We start from the raw sequence: 22,200 nt of genomic DNA on the forward strand, positions 1-22,200 counted from the left end.
CATTGCAGTACAATCTGTGGGATTTTCTTGAAAACGTGGTGAATTGTGTTTGAAAATGAAATATCCTTTTATCATAAGAAGAAGACCAAATAAATACGTCACAGCTGTTTGAGAGAAAGAAATGTAGGATTGGCCGAAAGTATTTTTATTGTTGAACAACGGTTTGGACCCACTGCTCAAACATAAATGACATTTTTCTTATGCACAGTGAGTAATCATAATGTGATTTAAACTGACTTTTAAACTCAAACAACACAGTCACTCTGATTCATTTTCAGATGAGCAGCTCTACACGGAGACTTTATGACGTTGACTCAGCACTTGCTGTTGGTTTTAGATTAGACTTGATAATGTCAGTGAGGCAAAATGAGACTGAGGTCACATCAGCTGCACAGCTGACTGCTCCAGCCAGTGGACACTATTGCAGCATTATATTGATTTTTTTTTAATTTTTATATCAAGTTCATTGTTTACAAACTTCAATTTCAGTGAGGATGATCTATCTTTATAGTCATGTGTTAGAACCTGTCAGTGTCAGCCATGAAGTTATTTTAAACAATGACTTCAACTTTTGACAATCTGTGTAGTAGCTTTTAAAAATCTATATGAGATCTCCCAAGCATGCACATCATTGAGAATAGATATTAATCTACTCTTTTTGAATCTTACTAAACTAATAATTGAAAGATCGGGCACTACATTCCTACGTATGGGTAGCTTATTTCAGTGTTGTTTTCCAGATGACGTACTTCAAGTATTAAATGTTACGTAACAGATCTCCTTATTGTGTTTACGTCATTATGTATACGTCAGGTTAACAACAACAGCAAAAACCCTTTTTCAGCCACTAATACAGATATACAGCCAAAAGTACAGCTGGCACTGACGTGTGGTCAGTGAGGTTTTATGGATTTATTCTCTGGGGATCACACATGTCTGTAAAAACATTCATACATCCAGTAGTTGTACAGATATTTCAATGCGGGTCAAAGTGATGGACCGACTGATAACCAGCATTGCCTTCCCTATAGTCATGAACCTAGTGTAGCTAAAGTCAACAATTTACAATAATTCTTGCGTTGTTTTTTTGAATCAAGGAGTATTTCCTATTTTTTGGAGCAAAGTCCAAGGAAATTGATAAAGAATAAAAGAATGAGCTGGACAAGCTGAAGCAACAGCTTCAAGGTATTATAATTATTATCATAAATGAAAAACTCTCTATATAATATATATAATTCTGTTGCATTTGACTCAACTTCCCTGAGAAGTGTAAGACTCAAAACTAAACTAGCAACTTTATATATGACGAAGAGCAGTGATTTTTCTGTTACCTAATTGATTAATAATATAAGTTTAACAGTCAGCATGTTAAATGTAAATTATGCATTTCCCCCAAAACACATCACAACCCCCTCTTGGTGCATTCCCTCAGGAACCTGTGCAGGAAGTGGATTGGCAGTTTCTAGGGCCAAACCAAAATTGCCAAGTGCAGTTTAATTAAGAGGTTATGAGGCGTCCCTGTGACAGTGAGGTTGAAGTCATTTTAACTGTCGACCATTGCTGAGAGACAAAGTATGTCACATTTTTCTCAGCACAGTCAGGAGGACTGATCAACATGTGCAGGCTCTAAAGAGAGATGGAGAAGGTAAGACTCAAAACTAAAAGAGCAATTTAATATTTGAAGATCCTGAAAATCAGTGTATTTTCAGACCCTGCATAGAACGCTGAATAGCACCAAATTAACCAGGACATTGTGGCAAGTGTACTGAAGCTGGCAAAAAGCAGTTTAGATAAAATTCTTTATTGCAACCACCGCCTTGTTGTTTAAAACACATGTCTTTCTCTCAGTCAAACAGACGTCTCTCTCAGCCTCTCTGGTGGCTTCAGGTGAGCTGACTCTCAGGCCCTTTGACACGTATGGTCCTCTGGTCTTCGGACTTGTTGTTACAAACCTTGAAACACAGTTAACTCACTGATTATAACAATAAATTTCACTTTTCTGTAATGTTGACTTCAACCTGGTTGTAGTAGCTGATTTTCCATTCAAAATGACTGGAAAAATGTCCCACAGGTTTTTTCAGTGCGCCACTAATTTCTCAAAAGTGGTTCAGCACAAATTTTTATTTTGTTTGCACAAACAAATTGAAATATTTCATTTGGCGATCGCATGGGTGCCAACCTCAGTGAAGTGTTTGCACATGGTCCCTACAGACATCAGTAATCCTCACCATTGTAATTAAACACCCAACCTGAGTAATTAATGCAAAATGTGCAGGAATTAAGGCAGTGTAGACCAGAGACTGTGTAACGGTTATTAATGTGTAGCCTTGCCCTCTAACAACTTTCTTAATTCTGCAACTTTTGTTGTATTTCTACTGCCACTGCCAAAGAAGTAATTTAAGTAAAAGACTTAACGTTAGTGGCGTAGGAGAGCAACCTATGTTGGACGGCTAAACAGTGACATCACGATATGTGTGTTTGTTTGTGGGTGTGGAACAGGGTCCTCTTTGTTTTACACTATTCCCAGCCAGCTGTGCACAGCACAGTAGAATGCACGTGTTCCGGTGGTTATGCACACACAGCAGCACTGATTGTTTTCATTGTTAAATATATAGTCTGTTCTAATCTTAAGTATATAAAGTGGATGTGAATGTAAGTAATAAAAAATGCCAAGAGAACAAGGTTACTCTTAAAGGTGCTATTTTTTGCTATTGCTACAGAGCCAACGTTAGCATGAACAGCTGTTTAGTTACCAGTTTAGAAGAAGCATTGTGAATTCAGCATCAAACATCTTTGCCTGCCAAGAGTTGTCTCAAGTGGTGGAAAGCAAACCCTTGCTTTGCTTCTATTTCTATCATTTCTTTCTTTTGGTGGAGTTAACATGCTAACAAGCTCATTTTCTGACACCGAGTCACTGCAGCGTGTAGTCTGCTCTGGATAAGTAGCGGTGCTCAGGGGGCGTTTTATAACCTCTTGTATTGTAAAGGCAACATTGGCTGAGGCGCTTGGCAAGACTGGTGAGTAAACAGCTGGTAATGCTAACGTTGGCTATGTAGCAAAAGCAAAACTTACACATGCCTATAGCTCCTTTAAAAAGCTTGTGTGATGTGCCCAAAAGCAAAATGTATTCAGTTTGCTGTGATAGAAAAACAGGGGAAAGCATCAAATCCTCACATTTGAAATGCAGGAACTAAGTGCTCGTTATTGATGCTTGATAAATGATTTAAATTGATTAAACCACTGACTGCTTCAGCTTTAGCTGGCCCTGGATAATAAATTGTAAACTAGGAAGTAAAACACTTGATGACTTGTTGTCTTCTTTGTTGACTGATGATTCTCATGCACTTAAAGTTCACAAAAACACAGTGGCCTTCTCATTTAAAAAGCACACAGGTTTTATTGCATATCAATTTCATGTATAAATTCTTCATAGCATTGGAAAGATTACATTTGGTATACATTGCTATTCTACAGAATTAACATCAGAGTCATATCTTTTCAATGAAATTTCTCTAAAGTACATTTTCAATAATCACAAGCATCAAAAGAACTGCAATTTCAGAATTGTTCAATATTATTCTACAATCCTTTATTGTTTTTCATTATGTCTTCTCCCACAAGTCTTTACTATGTCTTTCAGAGCCACCTGCCCAAACATCTGTAAGGCAGTCAAGAACTTGAAGTCAAACCTACTAACCTAACCACATTTACAATAAGTGCATCTACGGATTTATTTTTTTCTTTTCTTTTTTTTTTCTCTTTTTTTTTTTTGATTTGATACACATTTCACAAATGGACATCATTATGACTGCTAAACACGTCATGCACAATATCTTTTTTTTTGTTTGTTTTCAATAAACATAACAGAGGCGATATACAACTCAGATTCAAACAAAACAAGCACCATCCATTTAAACCCATATTTTTCAATGATTTTTTTCTTCAGACAAATGCACCATTGTTTTTCATTCTTTAAAATACTATACAGTTAAAAAGAAACAATATGTATATTTTACCTTCTCCTGTAACAGTGGGGGGAAAACAGCAACCATGTTCTATTATGCTGAAATATATTTCAGCGACCATCTGCCAGAATACTTTCTGAAGTTGGCAAAATGGAATACTTCAATGCCTTCAATTCCTTTGCTTTACACAGCGCGTACTTATTACAGTAGTCCATGACATGAATTACTACATATAATCAACCTAAAAACTCAGCGACCCAAGTCTTTACATTTTATAACCACAAGTTGGAAAACAATGTGTTTACCATGACTGAAATCTCATTCAGTAGAATTGTAAAAAAAAGACTTCTGTCTTTAGAAAAATGAGATGATGCAGTAGTCCTAGCATCACACTACCACCTGCTGTCGTGAAGAAAAATTACAGTGCTTCCGTTTTCGATTTTTCTTATTTCTCCATGTCCAGCACAAGTTGCTCATCTACTGAAAGTGAAACTTGTCAGAAAATTTTTCTGTGTTCTAAGCTTTAGAGACCTAAGCCCGATCAATTTATGGCTTAGACCAACATGGTTTAAGTGCTAGTTTGAAAATACAGCATCAGGCCAAGTTCTCAAAGTCCCAGTATGCAGGAAGGACCAAGGCAACAATGATCAACAATACTCAACCCCCTGTGCTTCCTGCAGCTATCTACAGTTATCTACAGTAAATGACTCATGCCCTCCATGACACAGCTACTTTGTGGACCACATGGAATGAGTTTTCAGTATGATCTCAGAAAGAACAGGGAATATACTGTAATGTTAAACTAATGATCAAGTGTTTCTGTTTTCCCTGTCCAGAATCAACTAGACATTTTTTTTTTTTACATGTTTTGGCAGGAACCACCAGCAGAAATATGATGTCCATTTTAATACTATCTGTGGTTTACTTTACTCTATTCTTTTGGTTTCATGAGTCCTTGCCTTCCTTCTTGCATGACCAGATGTTCATGCAGATGTGACTGTGTTTTAGACTTTTAGACCATGTAATACAGGACATTTCATTTTAAAAAGTTTTTTTTGTTTTTGGATACACTAAATCTATCAAATGAAAAACAGAGGGAAAGGAAGGGAGCTTGATGTGATAGAAACAAGTCAGATTCAATAGTGTGACAATGTAATGCCCTTTTTCTGACATTCATAGTAAAAGTTGTCCAAGTCTGCCCCCCCCTCCCCCAATACTTTAACCAATTTGAACAAGACACATTCAGTATACTGGGTTATAATGGTTGAACTGAAAAAAAAAAAAAAAAAAAAAAAAAAAAAAAACACTGCAGGACGTTACAATGCCAAATAGGATCTAAAACTAACTACAACTATCTTTCACTATAAATAAAAACAGTTAATTTCATGGGTTCTTTCCATTTTGGCACACTAACGCATCAAAACCAGAGATTCAGAATCTCCCCCACGTTCTGACAGGCGTTCATTCCTTCAGCAACAAGAAAAGAGGGATAAAATGACTTTTCTTCATTTTCACTCCTCCAGTCATGACAAAACAACCAGAAATAAATACATACACACACTTCTGAAATCAAATATATAAGAGCGTAATAAGAAAAACAAATCTATGACAGCAAATGCAAGCCCCTTGGACATGAAATGATTGTCAGAGAACAGAACATTTTCTATGGGTTATTTGGCACATACCACTCTTGCTATGAACATCTAGGTTATTTTGTACATCATATGACAATATCATACAATTTTGGTCCTTCTCTAAAATAATTATATTAACAATTTAGCACTGTGGTGCCTACAAAGAAACAATACTGTGGTATCTAAGAGGAAAGTAAGTAAATAAAATTAACAAATGACGATGAAATAAACAAGCAGAGAGAGACTTCCTCATTTTTTGAGTATGATTTAAATTCATTTTCAGCATGATCAAATTGGGTAACCAATTACAATGGCTAGTGTCCCAGATAGCTCATTAAAATCACTAGTTGCCGTGCACATTTGCACATTGAACATCGAACATCATTCTCCATTTTAATCATTCAAAAATCAAAACAGTCTACTGGAACTGTCATTTCCTCAAGTAACATTTAGTGTGGTGCTATTGTTGATTCTGCACTTACAACTGAAACAAGATCAGTTCATGAGTTGCCCATGATAGGTGGGGAAAACCTGGAGACAATAGTGCACGCGCCTACTATGTTCCTGGTAAAACAGCACCACCTTGTGGACATGCAGTGCTAATGCAGTGCTGATGCTGCAGTGCTTGTAGTAGGCGGTGTACACAGACTTTAGAGACATACAAGTCATTAAGTGTCTTTATGAGAGCCTAACGCAGGGTCTCTGTGGTGCTGGAGTGAGCCTTGTGGACTTGGGGAGGGTCAGAGTAATGCAGAGTTTCAATGCTGTTGAGAAGCATTCATCATGTCCTTCACATCAACAGGAGCTTAGCAGTGCTTTCTCTTTGACAGAGTCTTGCGAGACCCCTCTCCTAGGGACAATCTCTATCACTCACACACACATACACACACAGACACACGCACACTCACAAATGAACACACGTATCCACACAAACACTTCCTATCTTGAATGTATGTGACACTGAATTCTTCTCCAGGCATCCACGTCTTCTCACTACTCATCTCCACTCAGTCTCACGTTTCTATCCATTTGCGAAACTTATGTTCCTCCTACTCTTCCTCCCACCTCTTCTCTCTTTTGTCTAGATGTGGTTGAGCGGGTGAAAGCTGCTCGTCTCAGACGGTCCACCTCCCATGCTCAGCCAAGCGTCCAGAGAGTTCTGGGAGGGCGCATGCAAAGGGTTGTTCTCAGAGAGAGACAGCATCATTGCATAAGCCTGCGGGAGAAAACAGGCCACTTTTAACAAGAGAAAACTGCATGGTTCAACCTTTTCAAAAAATTGTCATGAGCAACAGTTCTCTACTTATCCTGTCACCTTTTGAGAAATTAAAAAAAAAAAAAAATCAGACAATTTTGATTTGCTACAACTTGGGACTTTTTTCTGTAGCTTCTGCCATCATTTCTATTGCTAATAACACAATTGTCTGACCGCTTGTGTTTCTTGCACCATTGTAGAGATGTTGCCATATTCCCGGATCTTAAGTTGTAACAAACCATAATTATCTTTAATTTCCTTGTTACTATACAATGTAATACTGTTTCATTAGGCTGTTTTAAAAGAAGATCATAGAAAAGTTAAGAGCAGCTTACGAACAGTTTATATGTTAGAAGGTTAAGTGAGGGGGAAAGACGTGAGGGGGGCTACAGTTTCACCCACTGGATTAACAACCTTTTCTTTTATCAAACACCTGAAATTGTGAAAAGGATCCATCTCATCCCCTGATCTCTGTATCCACAGGGTTCATTTATTCCCTCCTCAGGTTTTCTCAGAACATGTCCTCCCTGTCCCTCCCTCTTTGAGTGGACATCCAAAAGCCAGTCACATACCTGGGTTTTGGCCTGCCTGTACAAAGTCTCTTTCAATGCCTCCGACTCTAGCGAAGTGTTAAATATGTCTTTAACATCAAAGGGTTGCTCGTCACTGGCTGCTTTACGTAACCCATCCAGGCTCTTGGGAAAGCTAGGCAAACCCTCCAGGTCCAAGAGAGAGCCCTCCTCCTCTATACACCTGCACACGAGGGATGGATGGATGGATGGATGGCAGAAATATGGCAGTATGGAGTATGGAGGGATGGATGGATGAAGAAATGGAAGGATAGATGGGATAGATGGAGAAGTAATGCAATGGAGGGGGGGAAGGAAATTTAAAGTTTAGGTAAAAGACAAAAAATGAAGAGAAGGGAAAAGGAGAGGTGTGATTAATAAAAGGTATAGGGGATAAATTGGGAGAAGAAAAAGGAGAGAAAAGAAGAGAAGCTGAGCTAATCTTAGCTACAGTGAAGTACTGACTTTTTTATTTTGTGTTTTACCTCTGTCCTCAGTGTGTAGTGTTGTTCTGTATGGGCATTAGTTAGAATGAACGATGGTATAAGGAGCGATTTCTGTTAAAAAGGTTTGTGAACAGATACAATACATGGTGTACGCTGGTTGTTAAGTGTAGATTCAGGTAAAGAGAATCCTGAACCTGGACTTAAGAGCTTTTCTGTGTAGTTAACAAGGTGAATACCTGCGAGTGTGTTCGTAGCTCATAGCCAATGGAGCCGTCTCCGTCTCTTCCTCTTCCTCATCTTCTTCATACACTCCTGTCGTGACGGGAGACGGGGACTCAGGCGCCTCATCATGAGACTTCTCTGTCAGGCTGCCTTCCTCCTCCTCCTCGTCGTCACCCTCCACTTCCTCTTCCTCTTCCTCCAGCCCCTGGAGCCCTAGCTTGGAGTTGGACAGACTGTGGCTTGGTGGGCGCTCCTCCTCGGCCTGGTCTGATCTGCAGAGGGATCAAAAGTCACAGCCGGGAGGAAGTGTTTTTAGTCTTTGTAAGTGTTTCAGAAACCGCTGCTTTTTTCCTGCAGAACTATAGTGACATGTCAGTAAAGTTATGTTTATCCAGTCTGTGGTGCTGCATACTCCTTGTGGGAAAAAAAAACTCAAACACTGTTACAAAAGCAAAAAAAAAAAAAAAGTTTTCTAAAATACTGAAAACCACAAGAAGGAGAAGTGGCTATGAGTGTGAGCAGTCCGAGCCAATCAGGAAGGGCATGAGGGAAAAGAAGCTAGCCAGGATTTTAGAGAGAGAAGAGGAAAAATGTATGGAGGACCTAAAAAGGCTTGTTTTAGTTTGTTCTCTGGGGTCCGTGTCCAGTCTGGAGCTGGGTGGCTATTACCATTTCCTGACCAGCTAAAGACATGACTCATCATGGGCAGAGAGAGAAACATAAATAATCTGTTGACAGCACGCACAGTTCAACTCCAGTGTCCACACAAACAACACGGGTGCTGACAGTGCGCGTTCGAATGGCCTTACACATGATTAATTGGTCAGCTCCTCAGAAACGGAGCAGGAGATGGCCCTGCTTCAGACGGGTTCCTCCGCACTCTGTAACGGCCGAGCGTACTTTGTGTGACTGAAGGAAGACGATGGCTGATCTGCAAAGAGGCTATCAGCACACCACCATTATGACCTGACATCTGTAATGTTTCCAGCCAAGCGCCCCGACTCCCCCTCCATCACCCCCAGACCACGATGTCATGGCTCATGATATCATTTCCTCTGGGACGGCAAATTTACCCCTTCCATTTTTTTGCCACACAGTGGACATTTATCAAATCGGACAGGATTACCTCTGGGAAGGGGTGCACAGGGACAGGATTGGGTCACACACAGTGGGTGGGTAAATGCAAGAAGGGGGACTTTTGCGGGGGTGGTGGAGTTCTCCTCTTTCAATCTAGATTAAATATCACCATAATCAAATTGCAGAGCTGTTTGGTGGGGAAAAAGTCCATGCCTGTGTACAGAGAAAGAAGCGTAGCTCTGACATAGGGGGCCCTGGGTTTTGTCATTTAGTCTAAACACGTCAGTTGGGTGTTTGTGTTAGCGGGCTAGGGCTATGGGTATGGCCACTGGATGGGGGAAGAGCTCCATCATCAGTGGATCTCCTAGATAAATGCCTCAACCCGAGTTCCCCTCAGGGTCCAAACTGCCAGTCACTGAAGCCCAGTTCCAGACGAGGAACCAGCTCCAAGTTTAGATTTATCCAAACCATAGAGCTCAAGCCATGGCCTGGGTCCTTGTTCCAGCCCTAATTACGACCTGGATTATGGTCCCGAGGAGACAGATACCTCTTAGTCCTTCAACACTGCAGTGTTGGAAACATCTATGTACAATCTAAACCCCCTAACTATTTTGTCTGAAACTTCCCACCCTCAGACCAGCAGTGCTGCCTCAGCTTCTGACATCCCCAGCTTGGAAACAAGTCAAACAAAGTTTTCATGTGAAAACAAAAGCTACCAGGGACTTTTATTTTGACTGGCTATGATGTTGAAAAAAGAAGGAAAAACTACATTGCGAGGGCGGTTAAGAGCGATTACAGATAGTCATCCATGAATGTGTGTTTGCGTACGGCGTTTGACTTCAGTCACTCAGAGGGAGAATAAACAGTGAGCTGTCTGGTGGGAGGACAGAAAGCATAACACTTAGTCTGAATTACAGATATTAAGATGTCAGGCCGGTTTGTTGTGGATGAGACTCAGTATTGATCCCAGATGGCAGAGGGGCTAAATTGCCACTAGGTCTGCCGGCCATAATGCATGTTGACAAGAGGGAGGGGGGATGATGGAGGAAGACGCAGACAGAAAGTGAGACTACCAGAATGGAATTCACATCATGAATAAGAGAAAACTGAGGAGTGTATAGAGCCAAGGAGAGAGGGCAAACCACTGACTGAAAGAGAAATACATCTCAACCTCCTTTTTTTGTGTGATACCCTCTTCTTGTCTGAAACCTCGGAAGCTCTCTCCCGGCTGAGCTACTGACACTGAAAGCAGTTCAGGACTTAAGGCAGGAGGCTGCTGACCTTTTCATTCACTGACCAGAGTGACTGTTAGGTTTCAAAATAGACCATCCATTTTCATCATTTTATAAGAAAGTTATGGTTTTTACAACGCATAAAAAAAACACAGGATGATCCGTCCTGCCAGAGTTACTGGTATTAATTTAGCAACTAGCTCTAATAAAGTTTGTTTGATAGTTGAGATGGACGCTCGCTAGTGTACTACACTCTACACACAATCCTAAACAGGTTTTAAGTTTTACTATGCATACTAAATCCACCTGATTTAAAAAAAAAAAAAAATGTTATTGAAATACACATTTGTCCCACAATGCAATACAAAAAAGAAAACAATTGTGGATGATGGCAGAACAGCTGCAGAACAATCTTAGAAAACAAACAAAAAAAAAACTAAGTATGGCATCTTTGAAAAAAACCCATCTTGTTTTGTTTTTGTTAAGTTTAATTAAAGGCATTGAAAAGTTGCAGTTGAATGAACTGTTATTTAATGTATTATCTAACCAACTATGGTAGGAAACTGAGTCACAGCTCTGATGTTGGTGACTATTGCCAAGCATCTTCAAGCCACTAGAGAGCAGTGTGCATCAAGTACTAGCATGCACTGAATGCTGCTCTGCACAGGGGCAGAATGAAGGGGCTGCAAACATGAGATGTTGCTGTTGCTTTTAATTGGTCAAATGTTGTGTCCTCCTGCATTTCCATACGTGTTTGGACTATATGTCCTGATGAGATGAGAGGGATCAAAAAGTTCCTTAAAGTGAGGTCATTTGACTGTTCTTACTTCTTTAAAGTTCGGTTTGAGGTTAAATTTAAGATGTGGTTGGGGTAAGAATTAGAACTTGGCATGGAAAGTAGAGGGGTAGGCTCCTGGATCAAATGTAATCACTGAAGGTCTTTGCAAAAATCTTAATACAAATGTGGTCTGTGCAAGCGTGTTTTTTTGTTGTTACCTCTTATCCATGGAGCTGGAGGCCTGGTTCATCTCACTGTTGGAAATGAAGTTGCGGATTTCCGAGAAGTACGAGTCCTCCTTCTCATCTAAAAGTGCATGATTGTCTGGCTCGGAGTTTGGCGAGGAGATGGTGGTTCCTAGGTTGGAAAGCATCCCGGACTGTTGGCTCACTGTTGGGGAAAGCGTGCAGACATACGCATCCACGCACATAAACACACATGGACATGCACACCAGCCACATATACATACACACAACCAAACACAGAAGGGTGATTAGCTTGATGATCATCAGACATACATAATAGATGAGCTGCAGGAAAATGCAAAATATCATGAGGTTTATTATGAACATAAGTCAGATTTTATTATTATACCAAAAGCTGAGATTGTCAATTTTGTTAAAACTCTGTGATACATATTTTTTTTTACTAACAGGAAAATGTTTATGGAATTCTGTGTGAAGGATAAACAGTGGTAAAAGACAAAAGACAAGCCTTGTGACATGTTGCTGTTCTTCTTGCATTTGCCATCTTATTTTTTACATAACCCTCTTCTCTTATTCCCATAAATATAAAGGAGAGTGTCACAGTTACATACAGATAACTGAGGACATGCATTTTTTTAATGCTAAATTACACTGATTACTCCTCTTGTTTACACTAAAAGACATGTTTGTCTTGTGACAGTATCAGAGGCTTTCCCCGTCTTCTTGCTCACGTGACAACACTGGCCCATTCTTCTCATGTAGTCAGAGCTGATTAGACACACTGTTTACTGGCAGCACCCAGCTGAATATTCCCGAACACTCACACACAGGAGATGCCCAGTTTAACCACAGTCTTCCACTGTTGGCCAATGTGTAGTCGGACTCGAACCTTACTTTAGACCTCATATTTTGGTGACATTTATAGGTTTCGAAAAATATTTTCCCTCCATGTTTTTAAATTCAGTTCTCTTTCTTACAGGTTTTTATAACATTGCTCTTGGATATATCTCAGTGGCATTTAAGGCAAAGGATGGTGTAATTTACAAAATATAAGAATATCCCTGTTTATGTTCAAGTCAAGGACAGTGCCAGAATGCAGCATGTAACTTTGTGAATAAAAGAGAATATACTCCAAATATACAGTTTTTCCAGAAGGAGCCAGTCAGTGTTTCCTCAGTCTGTATCTTTGCAACTGACACTGAACAGTTTTAGCAGATGCTACTGTTTACTTCAATTTGACTCACATTTAGGAATCAGCAGTGTTCTCCTCAAGGATACATCAGGAAACATCTGCTCACTCTGCCGCAAGGAACTTGTTTATGAATTGCCTCTTATTAACATACTCACAAGTCAAACAATGGCATTCTTTGGTATCTGACAAATTTAGTTTGTACGTTTGCGATGTCACAGCAGTTTGCAGCTCCACTGGGGACAAGCTGCATAAGTGCATTGCCTTGCTTCATTAGGGTGTCATTTTGAATTTAGAAATGTCAACACAACTGTGAAGCACAGATCAGTCGGATGGAAGTGCTCAAACATGCAATCGCTCAGTTCAAAAACTTTGTTTTCCATCCTTCCAGAGGGGCGTACTTTCATGATGGATCTAAAAAAGCTGTTTTTGGCAATGCAGTAGGAAAAGCAAGTGTGAATACTTCAATTAAGTGGTTTTCCCACTTTAAATCATTCACAATACCAAACTAAACATTTATTGAGGTGAAGATTTAAAATTTTCCAAATAGGTAATGTGAGCCATTCATTATCCAGTCCATTAACATAACACAAAATAACCAGTCCCTGTTTAATAACTACATTGCAGTTCTCACAGACCCACTTTTCTCACAGAAAACTGAGTCATGGATGTTGCAGACTGACCAGGAATGTTCTCATGCTCGTGCTTCTTGAGATGGCGGTCGAGGTTGGTTTGCTGACCAAAGCAGCGGTTGCACAAGTGACACTTGAAGGGTTTCTCCTTGTTATGGATGTTGCGAACGTGGCGTTGAAGATTGGATGAGATGCTGAATGAGCGGTCACAGTATTTACACCTGCCAAAGGAGAACAGAAGAATTTAAAAGTGAGGCAGCGCGGCATAGTGAGCAATGACTGCTTTTCGACCACATAGGAAGGCAGGGTTCATGGTTTTGCAGACTGCAAATTGGTTTTTTAACATTTTTTGGGAGGAGCACAACATAGACTTGGTTTTTGAACATAAATTGTTCAGAACTTAAATTGTTCAGTAACTGGATTGAAGAGAGTAATGGAAAGACTGATAGCAAATGAGTTCTGCAGAGTCAGTTAAAAAACTTATAATAATATAATAATTCAAACTATGTAATGGTTGTGTTGCCAGTGTTGTTTTTTAAATATCATTATCATTTTCAATATTGATGTTTATGTTTTTTTTTTTCAACGGATGCGCCAACCCAATCCCTCAATTCAGAGCCCCATCGGGCAGTAACAATTTCCCAGCCATTGGAATCACTTTTACGTAAGGAAAACTGGGCCAGCTGTGGTCTAAACAATACAGAGACGGCCGCCCACCGTGACTTAATGAATGTTACTGATAAGGCCAGTATTGGAACCCGATACTAATTCCGCAGATTGTATAGATGCGTCCCTAATTTTGTACCTGCATTAAAATAAAACACAGATAAATTCCTGCATATCTTAACAAATAAAACTAAAATGAACAGGCCCTATGTCTCTGTTGATTCACCCAAGCAAACAGAGTAAAGTCCCACAGAGAAAGGCCAGCAAAGGGATGCCAAGTGTGGAGAATAGCAGTGAGACAAGGACACAAATAAAAAATACATCAAGAAGAGCATCTGTGGGAGCAAAGAGCCTTTCACAAAGATTAAAGATTAGACTGAACTACAATAGAATACGATGCAGTACCTGTAGGGTTGTTCTCCTGTGTGTGTCCGCAAGTGTCTGGTGAGGTTTGCTGAACGAGGGAAGATTTTCCCACAGTACCTGGCGGAAAGAATGGATGGATGAGAATCAGAAAAAAATATTATTTTATCATCACTGCAAATATTGATTGTAACAGAATGCAGTGTCATGTATGTTGGTTGGTGATTTTTTACTTGGGTGGGGCTCCTGGCACTGACGGCTACATCTACAGAGGACTGTTACATTTACTCTACAACTGAACCAGAAAATAAAACAGACTCAAGCCACGAGCTCAGTCTGGCTACTTAATCTATCTGTCTCTTTTGTCACCAAGAAGAAGGATCCTCCTGACTGCTCCTTTTTTGTAATGTTGTTGCCATCTGTTTAAACGGACCAGTGGAGCTGGCAATGCCTGTCTTACAGATATGTCCTATGTCCTACTGTACTAGAGCTAAACAGAAGGAGGTTCAAGAACGTCCAAGCTCAAAATGCCCCAATGTGTCCCCTTCATGTTTCTTACAAGAGTGGAATAGAGTGGCTAAATGTCTCTCGTCTTTAAAAGGAGGCTACGGTTATTGATAGTGTGAGAGAATCAGGAACTGCCTTCCTTGTGTGAGGTCTTGACTTGATTCGCTCTTTTATTGGTTTATAGGTGCTGTCTTCCACTAACCTGCAGGCGTAGCGCTCCTTGCCCTTACGGAGGATGGCGTCTGAGAGGGAAGGTGGTGGTGAGCGGAAATTGAACAGTGGATGAGCTGAGTGTTGCAGCGAATTGGGCGGCGCGTCAAGTTTTAGAGCCCCAAAGCTCTCCAACTTCTCTGTCATGGTCTCCATGGCTGACATCTGGGGGGAAGGAGTATGTGGAGATGGCAAAAAACAAAAAAGGAATAGGTAAGAGCAATATATATATATATATATATATACACACACACACACACACACATGTGTGTGTGTTAAAAAAGAAAAGAAAGCATTGAAAACAAAGACACAATGTCAGAAAAAAAAGGGAGCGAGGGAAAGAGACAGAGAACGGAAGCTTTGAGGAAGCAGTATATCAGAGGTTAGCCTTGTTGTTTGTGTTAAAAGCGAGTCACCTCCATGACCTGTAACACATTCACAAATGCTCAAGTACCATTCATCCAGTACCCCCCCCTCCACCCACCCTCTCTACCTCTTACCTTCTTCTGCTGAAGCTACAGTTGCAGGCTGGCAAACTGGCTAAATGAGGCATTCAAGAGCCCCAATTGGAGCTGTACAATTTAGTTTGAGATACCCCCAACTGATAGCCGCTTCCCCTCCCCTAGAAGCTTGTGAACAAAGGGGACCAGTTATGTAGAAGTTTATTTGCCAAAAACAGCTTACATCCTTCCTTTTTAGTGAATACGGGACGGGAGAGACACAGGGACAGACACTCCGTCTCGACGTGTTTATTCGCAGTCTGAGAACGGGTGGAGGGGGAGCGGGGTGATTCCGTCATGAGACTGAATTAGAGGTGGCATTGTGTTTGGATCACTGGGAGGATCGCAGCTTAGACTCTCTCATATGAGAGGTTTTTACTTGGGAGCCTGTGAAAACTTTTCATCCTGGGGATATTGATGAATTATGAGTATTCATTTACAAACACTGTAACACACATGGATTAAATAACTGACATAAAGTATACAGAGAATTAACTCACTCTCCTTTGTGTCAAAAACTCTCAAAGACCTGCAAGGTCATATGTATTTTTCCCATCTCATCTGATATTTTTCTTGCAAATTACGAAAAAAAAACAACTTTTCTTACGTCACTCATTTATAAAGACATAACTACACACACGTGTGTAACGTCTTATATGCAAATATATGTTCATGTGTAAATTTATCTGTATATGCACCAAGTGTGTGTATTGCAAAGTCACAGTTGATTGAGGACACAGATTTCCAGGTCAGATTAAACTGCTTCCCCAACGAGAGCCCCCCATTCTCCTGGACACAAACACAGGATGTCCTTGATGGACACGGTGCTATTATCTAGCCAGCCAGCCAGCCACAGAGAAAAAAACTTGGAGGGGATTGAGTTATTAGCTGGCCTGTGGGCTCGCAGCACATGAAACAATGCCACAACTAAGATTAGCGTGGCCAAGAGAGGTAGTTTGTTACAATTCAAACGGTTATTATTCTCTCTTTTATTAATACTATCATTCCTTGTAATCAAGATTTGTAGAGGCAGGGAGGGTCTAGGGACAGTCAAACAATATGACTGATTATCAAAGGGGCTGCGATAACAGACTGTGTCTTCTGAAAAAGGTAGAAGTGCCGAGGTACACAGGCGCCATTCAGTAAACAAAGGAAGAAATCATACAGAACCCTTGAGAAAATAACATCAACACTGTGGAATGATGGTGCATAGGGCCCTATCAATTCAGGTTGCAGCAGCGTGGGAGGCAGGACTGAGGTATTTTCACATAATACATGGTTTGAAAATAATAGTTGATAGCATCTGGGAATAATCAGCCTGTATGCAATACCTGGAGGTCAATTCCCCTGTTTTGTATTCCCTTGCTGTAGTTTTTGTTCAAAGTGCGTGTACCATTTACTGTTTCTATCTAAAATTACACCAAGTGCGTCCCTAGATTTGCAGTGTGTATGTGTGTGTGCTGTAAACCTACCTGTGGATGGAAGAGTGGTGGTGAGGGCCTGAGGAACTTTTCCTTCAGAGCTCCTACGGGGTCGAGTAACTTCCTCTTCTCCACCCTGCTGGACCAACAACAAGGCAGAGGGTTACGTACCAGGGTCAGATTCATCCACAGCCTAAAACCACATACTAATCACCAACTTCTACCTTATTCGATGTGTGTACATAAGCCTTGATACTACTCGTGTGGGAATATCAGTTCCTGGTCTAATCGGGGCTGAAATACCTGTATATGGGGTCCATGAAGAATGCTGAGGGCTTGGCATAGTGTAGGGGTGGAGGCTGGTGAGGCTGTGCCTGGGGCTGCTGGTGCTGGGAGATGGAGGATTGGTGCAATGACTGGGAGAGGGGGTGTGGAAATCCAGCTGGGGTTTCATCCTTGATGGAGATCCCCTTTCCAACTCCATAGACGTGGTTCTTTCGATTATGTGGCTCAGCTGACACACCATTATGACCTCCTCGGGTCCGGCTGCCAATGCTGAGGTCCAATGGCTGTTCTTCACTGCTAGATATTGCTAAAGGTCCACTACTGCTCCCAGTACTACTGTTGGGGTTTGAGGGGTTTGTTGGGGTGGGAAGAGCTAACTTGGTCTCCTTGGGCTTTGTGGTGAGATCAAATGGTGACTCTGCTGTGGGAGCAGGAGCCCCCGGGGCACCAGAGACTATCTTGTGCAGCTGCTCGCGGGGTGACTTGGGCTCTGCCTTAAAGAACAGGCTAGGATTAAGGGCGCCTCGATCAGCACTAAAGGGATAGAGGGAGTTGTGGAAGTTGGGCAGGAACTGGAAGGGAAACATGGAATGGTAGGGCAGTGGACCCATCTTCTTCTCCTGATGAAGACCAATCAAACCTGGACCAAAATATTTCTCAGCAATAGAAGCGATGGCTTTGATGGAATCAGTGGTGGCTGCATTGGCATTTGAGGTGGCAGGTGGGAGGGCTTGCTCGTCGGGCGGAGGGAAGAAGGAGTGCTGGGATGATGCAGAAGAGAGAAATGGACGATCGATTGCGAGGTTCCCCGAACTAGACACGGCTGATATCAGTGCACTGTTCGTGTCTTCTAACTGGTGGGCTTCTTGACTTGATATGGCCCCAGATGGCTTCCTTCTTTTACCACTTCGCTCGCGTTCACTCTCTCCATCGCTCTCCAGGTCAGAGCCATCACCTGAAGCAGTACCAGTTGTGGTGTCCAAATCTGTCCCACTTGTGGTATTAACGTCTTCAAGATCACTACCGTCAGACATGTCTGCCATCTTAGATTTTGGCTTGGCTTCTCCACTAGAAGACAAATCCAGTTTGTTCTCTTTCTCTTTGTCTTCCACCTGACTCAAACCGTTGCCTCCATTACTGTTTGTGGAACTAACCATGGACAGTGGAGGTACATCTAGGGGACTCCGCGGCAGCTTCACCTCCTGACTGCTGCTGCTCAGCGGGCTCTTTATCAACGAACTGGCCGGCAATAAAGGTGGCCGAGGATACAGTGATGGGGGGAAGATACCTGGGAAACCATGTGGGAGTGATGGGAAGCCATGGGGTCCTGGGGAGAAGGGCAAGCCAGCGTGAGGGTGAGGTCTGGACGGAAAGTAGTCAGTGAATCCTAAACCTGACTGGTTTAGACCTGGAAGGTGGGAATGATGGGACTTGGCCTTGGCCATGATGGGACTAGAGCTCATGGGGATGCCAGGGTTGAACATCCCTGCAGGAGAGCCATAATGGTTTTTGCCCTCACAGAAGCGGCGATGCTTGTTGAGGGAGGAGGTAGTGCTGAACAACTGCCCACAGTCCTTGCATTTGATCTGGGTACGGCAGTCAGCATGCATACGCTTGTGGCGGCAGAGGTTGGAGAACTGGGTGTAGGATTTGTGGCACACCTCGCCTGGGGGAGCAAAAAGACGCAGCCCATCAGGGCCTGGTTAAACCCATTTTAACACTGTCTCTAACTCTGTATACCAAATCAACTCCAACACATACATTTTAATGGAAACTGCTGATAAAATAGATAGAAAAGGAAGGGGGCAGCGTTCTGTTGATGAAACCAGTCACTCATTCTGCAAATCGAAACAGCTACATTGTTTCTGATTTACTGTATCTGCATTGTGATTTATTTTACTGGCAAATATTTACTGAACACATGCAATAAAGATCATAAAATCCATATGTATTCAATTACTTTAAAGAGAGAAAAAAAATTAATAATTCTGTAGCAACATTATCTTTGCTTTTTTTAGTAGTCCAAAATAATCTAAGCCATATGTCATAAAGCTTTGCTTGAAAGAAAAAGTGAACAGGTCAAATCTATTATTTACAGTACATAATCAAATAAAAGCAATACAAATATGATCTGTGGACATGTGCTTGGTTCAGAAGATGTACACCAAGCTAGTGTAGATGGAGAGGAAAGATGAGTGCAGGATGATGGAGAGGTAGATGAGGTAGAAAGAAAATAGGCAGAAAAATATGGACAATTAAGGATGAAGTGATCATTAACTTCCAAAGCTCTCACTTACAGATAAAGGGTTTGACACTGCTGTGGATATGCTTATGCTGCTTGAGGCCTGACGAGGTGGCAAAGGTCTTGCCACACTCAGGACATGTGTGAGCGCGTGCCCCCACGTGCTGGGAGCGGATGTGGCGCTGAAGGTTGCTGGGATCTGTGAACACCTGCAATTTGAAATGAGTGTATAAAAATACAAATATAAATATATAATAATTCACAATGCAAAAATAAAATCATTTCCCTTTTTGTATTATATTTTGACATTCTCACTATTCTCATTGCTAACGAAAAAATACAGCACTCGAATTGCTTAAAGTAAAGTTGCTGTTCTTTTCTCTAACTCTACATCCAGTACCACTGTGATTTAAAAAACAAGACCAGCAGAATTTCTGAAGCAGATAAAGCCTGTGTGTCCTGTGCACAACTTACGTGCCGGGTATGCTGTACCTTATCACAGTTTTCACACTCAAAGCGCTTGCCACTGTCATGTGACATCTGGTGACGGATGAGGTTGGATTTCCAGTTGAAGGCTTTGGGGCACTGGTCACACTTGTATTCCCTCTCCTCTGTGTGGACTATCATGTGTTGGCCCAGACTTTATAAAGGGAGCACAGGTTCATCAGTGAATTCAATAAATCACTCAAGTCCTTATAATGTGCATATCTTAATGAGTACTGAGGTGTGGTAGGAGTTGCTGTCTCTGTGTACCTGTACTCATTTGGGAAGATCTTCTCGCAGTCTTTACACTCGTGGATCGGCTCGTCGCTGTCCTCCCGCTCCTGTTTGAAGTCATCTCTCAGTGCGTCAAAGATGGAGCCGCCGCTGGAGCACGAATACTTCTGGTGCCGCCGTAGCTCAAGTGTTGAAGAAAAAAGCTCATCACAGTCTTCACAGCGGTACATCTGCTCGTCTACACACACACACACACACACACACACACACACACAGATATGTTTAGCCGTCAGACAGTTGAGCTCACTGAAATATGTAATATCCATTAAAATCCATCTTAACTATGTAAAGAAAAATTTTACACCTTTGATATGAATAATATAATATTCATATAATATGAATAATAATATATATAATATATAATCAAATGTTTAAATGTTATAGTTTGATATTGTGTGTTTGACACTGAGTGTAACTGCTAACGATTTAACCTTAACAAAATGGTGTTTTCCAGTCTTAAAAGCCTATTTCTTATAGACATCCAATATCTTAAATGAAAAACTAAATTAGCTTTTTTTTCTTCTTTTTTTACATTTTTTTTTCTTATCAACATAAAATTAAAATAAAAAAATCCACATAAAAACAAAGAGCTAATATCAAAACTTGGATTAACAATCTCAAGTTTTATCTTCACATAAACCAAATGTAGATTCCTGGAGTGGGACAAAAGGCAGCAACTGATACCTCTGATAATTTACACTGTTGCTGGGTGACATTTAATCGTATCCACTGGCAAACAAAGATGACTACATTTTATGGGAGTCAACACAGTACCAACTTTGCTGTGCACAAAGAAATGAGCGAGTGACAGTTTGCATCTTAGTATTTACTATCTCCTGTAGGTCGCATCTCCCTGAAGATGCAGAACTATAAAAACTGTCCATAGCACTGAACAAGAACAAAAATCTACTACCTATCTTTAGTTACAGCTAAATACACTCCCATTCAAATGGTTAAAGCAACAATCCTGCAATTGACATTCACATAAAATGGAAATCAATTATCAGTGACATGTAGCCTTCATTAACACAGTTAATTGCTTGTTAAAGCAAGTGTTTGCTTGAGACTGGAGGTGTAATAGCACACAGGGGAAACAGTAGGGGCTGGTCTTCCCCTTCCATGTTGATAACCTTTACAATACTTCTCACCACCAAGGTCAAACGCATAAAACTCGGGCCAGCTTTTTCAATAGCAAGTTCCTGAGTCAGACGCCAAGTTCAACAGATCAGGGGAAAGCCCAGTGGAGTGTCTTTGTGCAGGGGCATGAATGTGTGTATGTGTGTGTGAGTGTGTATGTCTTTATGTGAGCATTTTCCAAAAAGAATGAGCCGCAAGGAACAGAAGTAAGCAGAGGCACAGTGGCGCCAACCCCATGGTGATTTCAGCGCCAACCTGCCATACCCTCTTTGCCATGACCCAAGCAGCCAACGCCTGAGCTGCCCCCCCCCCCTCCCCCCCCTGGGTGTCCTAACACGCCATGCACACCCATCCATCATTTCAAGTTGCAATAAATGGGTTTATCCAAAATTGACTTACAGTGCATTGCTCACCTGTTTTCTACTGCATGTGACCGTTTATCCAGCTGGAACTTCTTGGACACATTAAAAGGGCATTAGCGTAGCAACATCAATGTGTCTAATCTTGGGGAGAAGGATAAATTACCTTCTGGTCAATGGGCCATTACACTGAGCTTAAATGCTAAACTAACTAGCTCACTTCGACACCAGTGTGCACATATTTCATGAAGAGTGTGAGAGTTGGTTGTGATTTGCTGAGAAGCTCAAACATCTCAGATACTTTTTGTCTGTCGCCTTTAACAGCAGAAAATGTATGTTTTTTTTTAAAGGTGGCCATGCACATACGTACTCGCAAGATCCTCTTGCAACAGGAACATGGGTGTTGAGAAATCATCGGAGTGGATCGTCAGGTGTGCATGTGTGTGTTTCAGTGAGGCTGCACGTAAATGAAGGTGCTTGCGTGTGTACACCAGCGTCAGTCTGGTCTAGGCAGTTGGGTGGGATGGG

At 41.3% G+C, this 22,200-nt stretch overlaps 1 protein-coding gene across 8 annotated transcripts in view; it reads right to left on the reverse strand.

Moving 5' to 3' along the window:
* Window positions 1-3,377: 3,377 nt before the first annotated feature.
* The window catches only part of prdm16 (PR domain containing 16), a 182,412-nt gene continuing 163,589 nt past the window's right edge, over window positions 3,378-22,200 (reverse strand). For 2 of the 8 annotated variants that reach the window (XM_087179620.1, XM_087179619.1), the window contains exons 6-17: window positions 20,153-20,354; window positions 19,874-20,039; window positions 19,455-19,608; window positions 17,176-18,823; window positions 16,924-17,011; window positions 14,944-15,116; window positions 14,277-14,354; window positions 13,257-13,426; window positions 11,397-11,568; window positions 8,106-8,363; window positions 7,427-7,607; window positions 3,378-6,815 (exon numbers count right to left, since the gene is read on the reverse strand). In XM_087179620.1, coding sequence (XP_087035746.1) covers window positions 6,681-6,815; window positions 7,427-7,607; window positions 8,106-8,363; window positions 11,397-11,568; window positions 13,257-13,426; window positions 14,277-14,354; window positions 14,944-15,116; window positions 16,924-17,011; window positions 17,176-18,823; window positions 19,455-19,608; window positions 19,874-20,039; window positions 20,153-20,354 — 3,425 coding nt within the window. In that variant the 3' untranslated portion in view covers window positions 3,378-6,680. Of the gene's footprint in view, window positions 6,816-7,426; window positions 7,608-8,105; window positions 8,364-11,396; window positions 11,569-13,256; window positions 13,427-14,276; window positions 14,355-14,943; window positions 15,117-16,923; window positions 17,012-17,175; window positions 18,857-19,454; window positions 19,609-19,873; window positions 20,040-20,152; window positions 20,355-22,200 lie in introns of all 8 variants that reach the window. The other 6 variants (XM_087179616.1, XM_087179615.1, XM_087179621.1 and 3 more) reach the window with 5 other exon arrangements.

This window comes from Seriola lalandi, unplaced genomic scaffold (genome assembly GCF_002814215.2).
Source record: "Seriola lalandi dorsalis isolate HSWRI2012SDOR001 ecotype SW California unplaced genomic scaffold, Sedor1 jcf7180002054861, whole genome shotgun sequence".
NCBI lineage: Eukaryota > Metazoa > Chordata > Actinopteri > Carangiformes > Carangidae > Seriola > Seriola lalandi.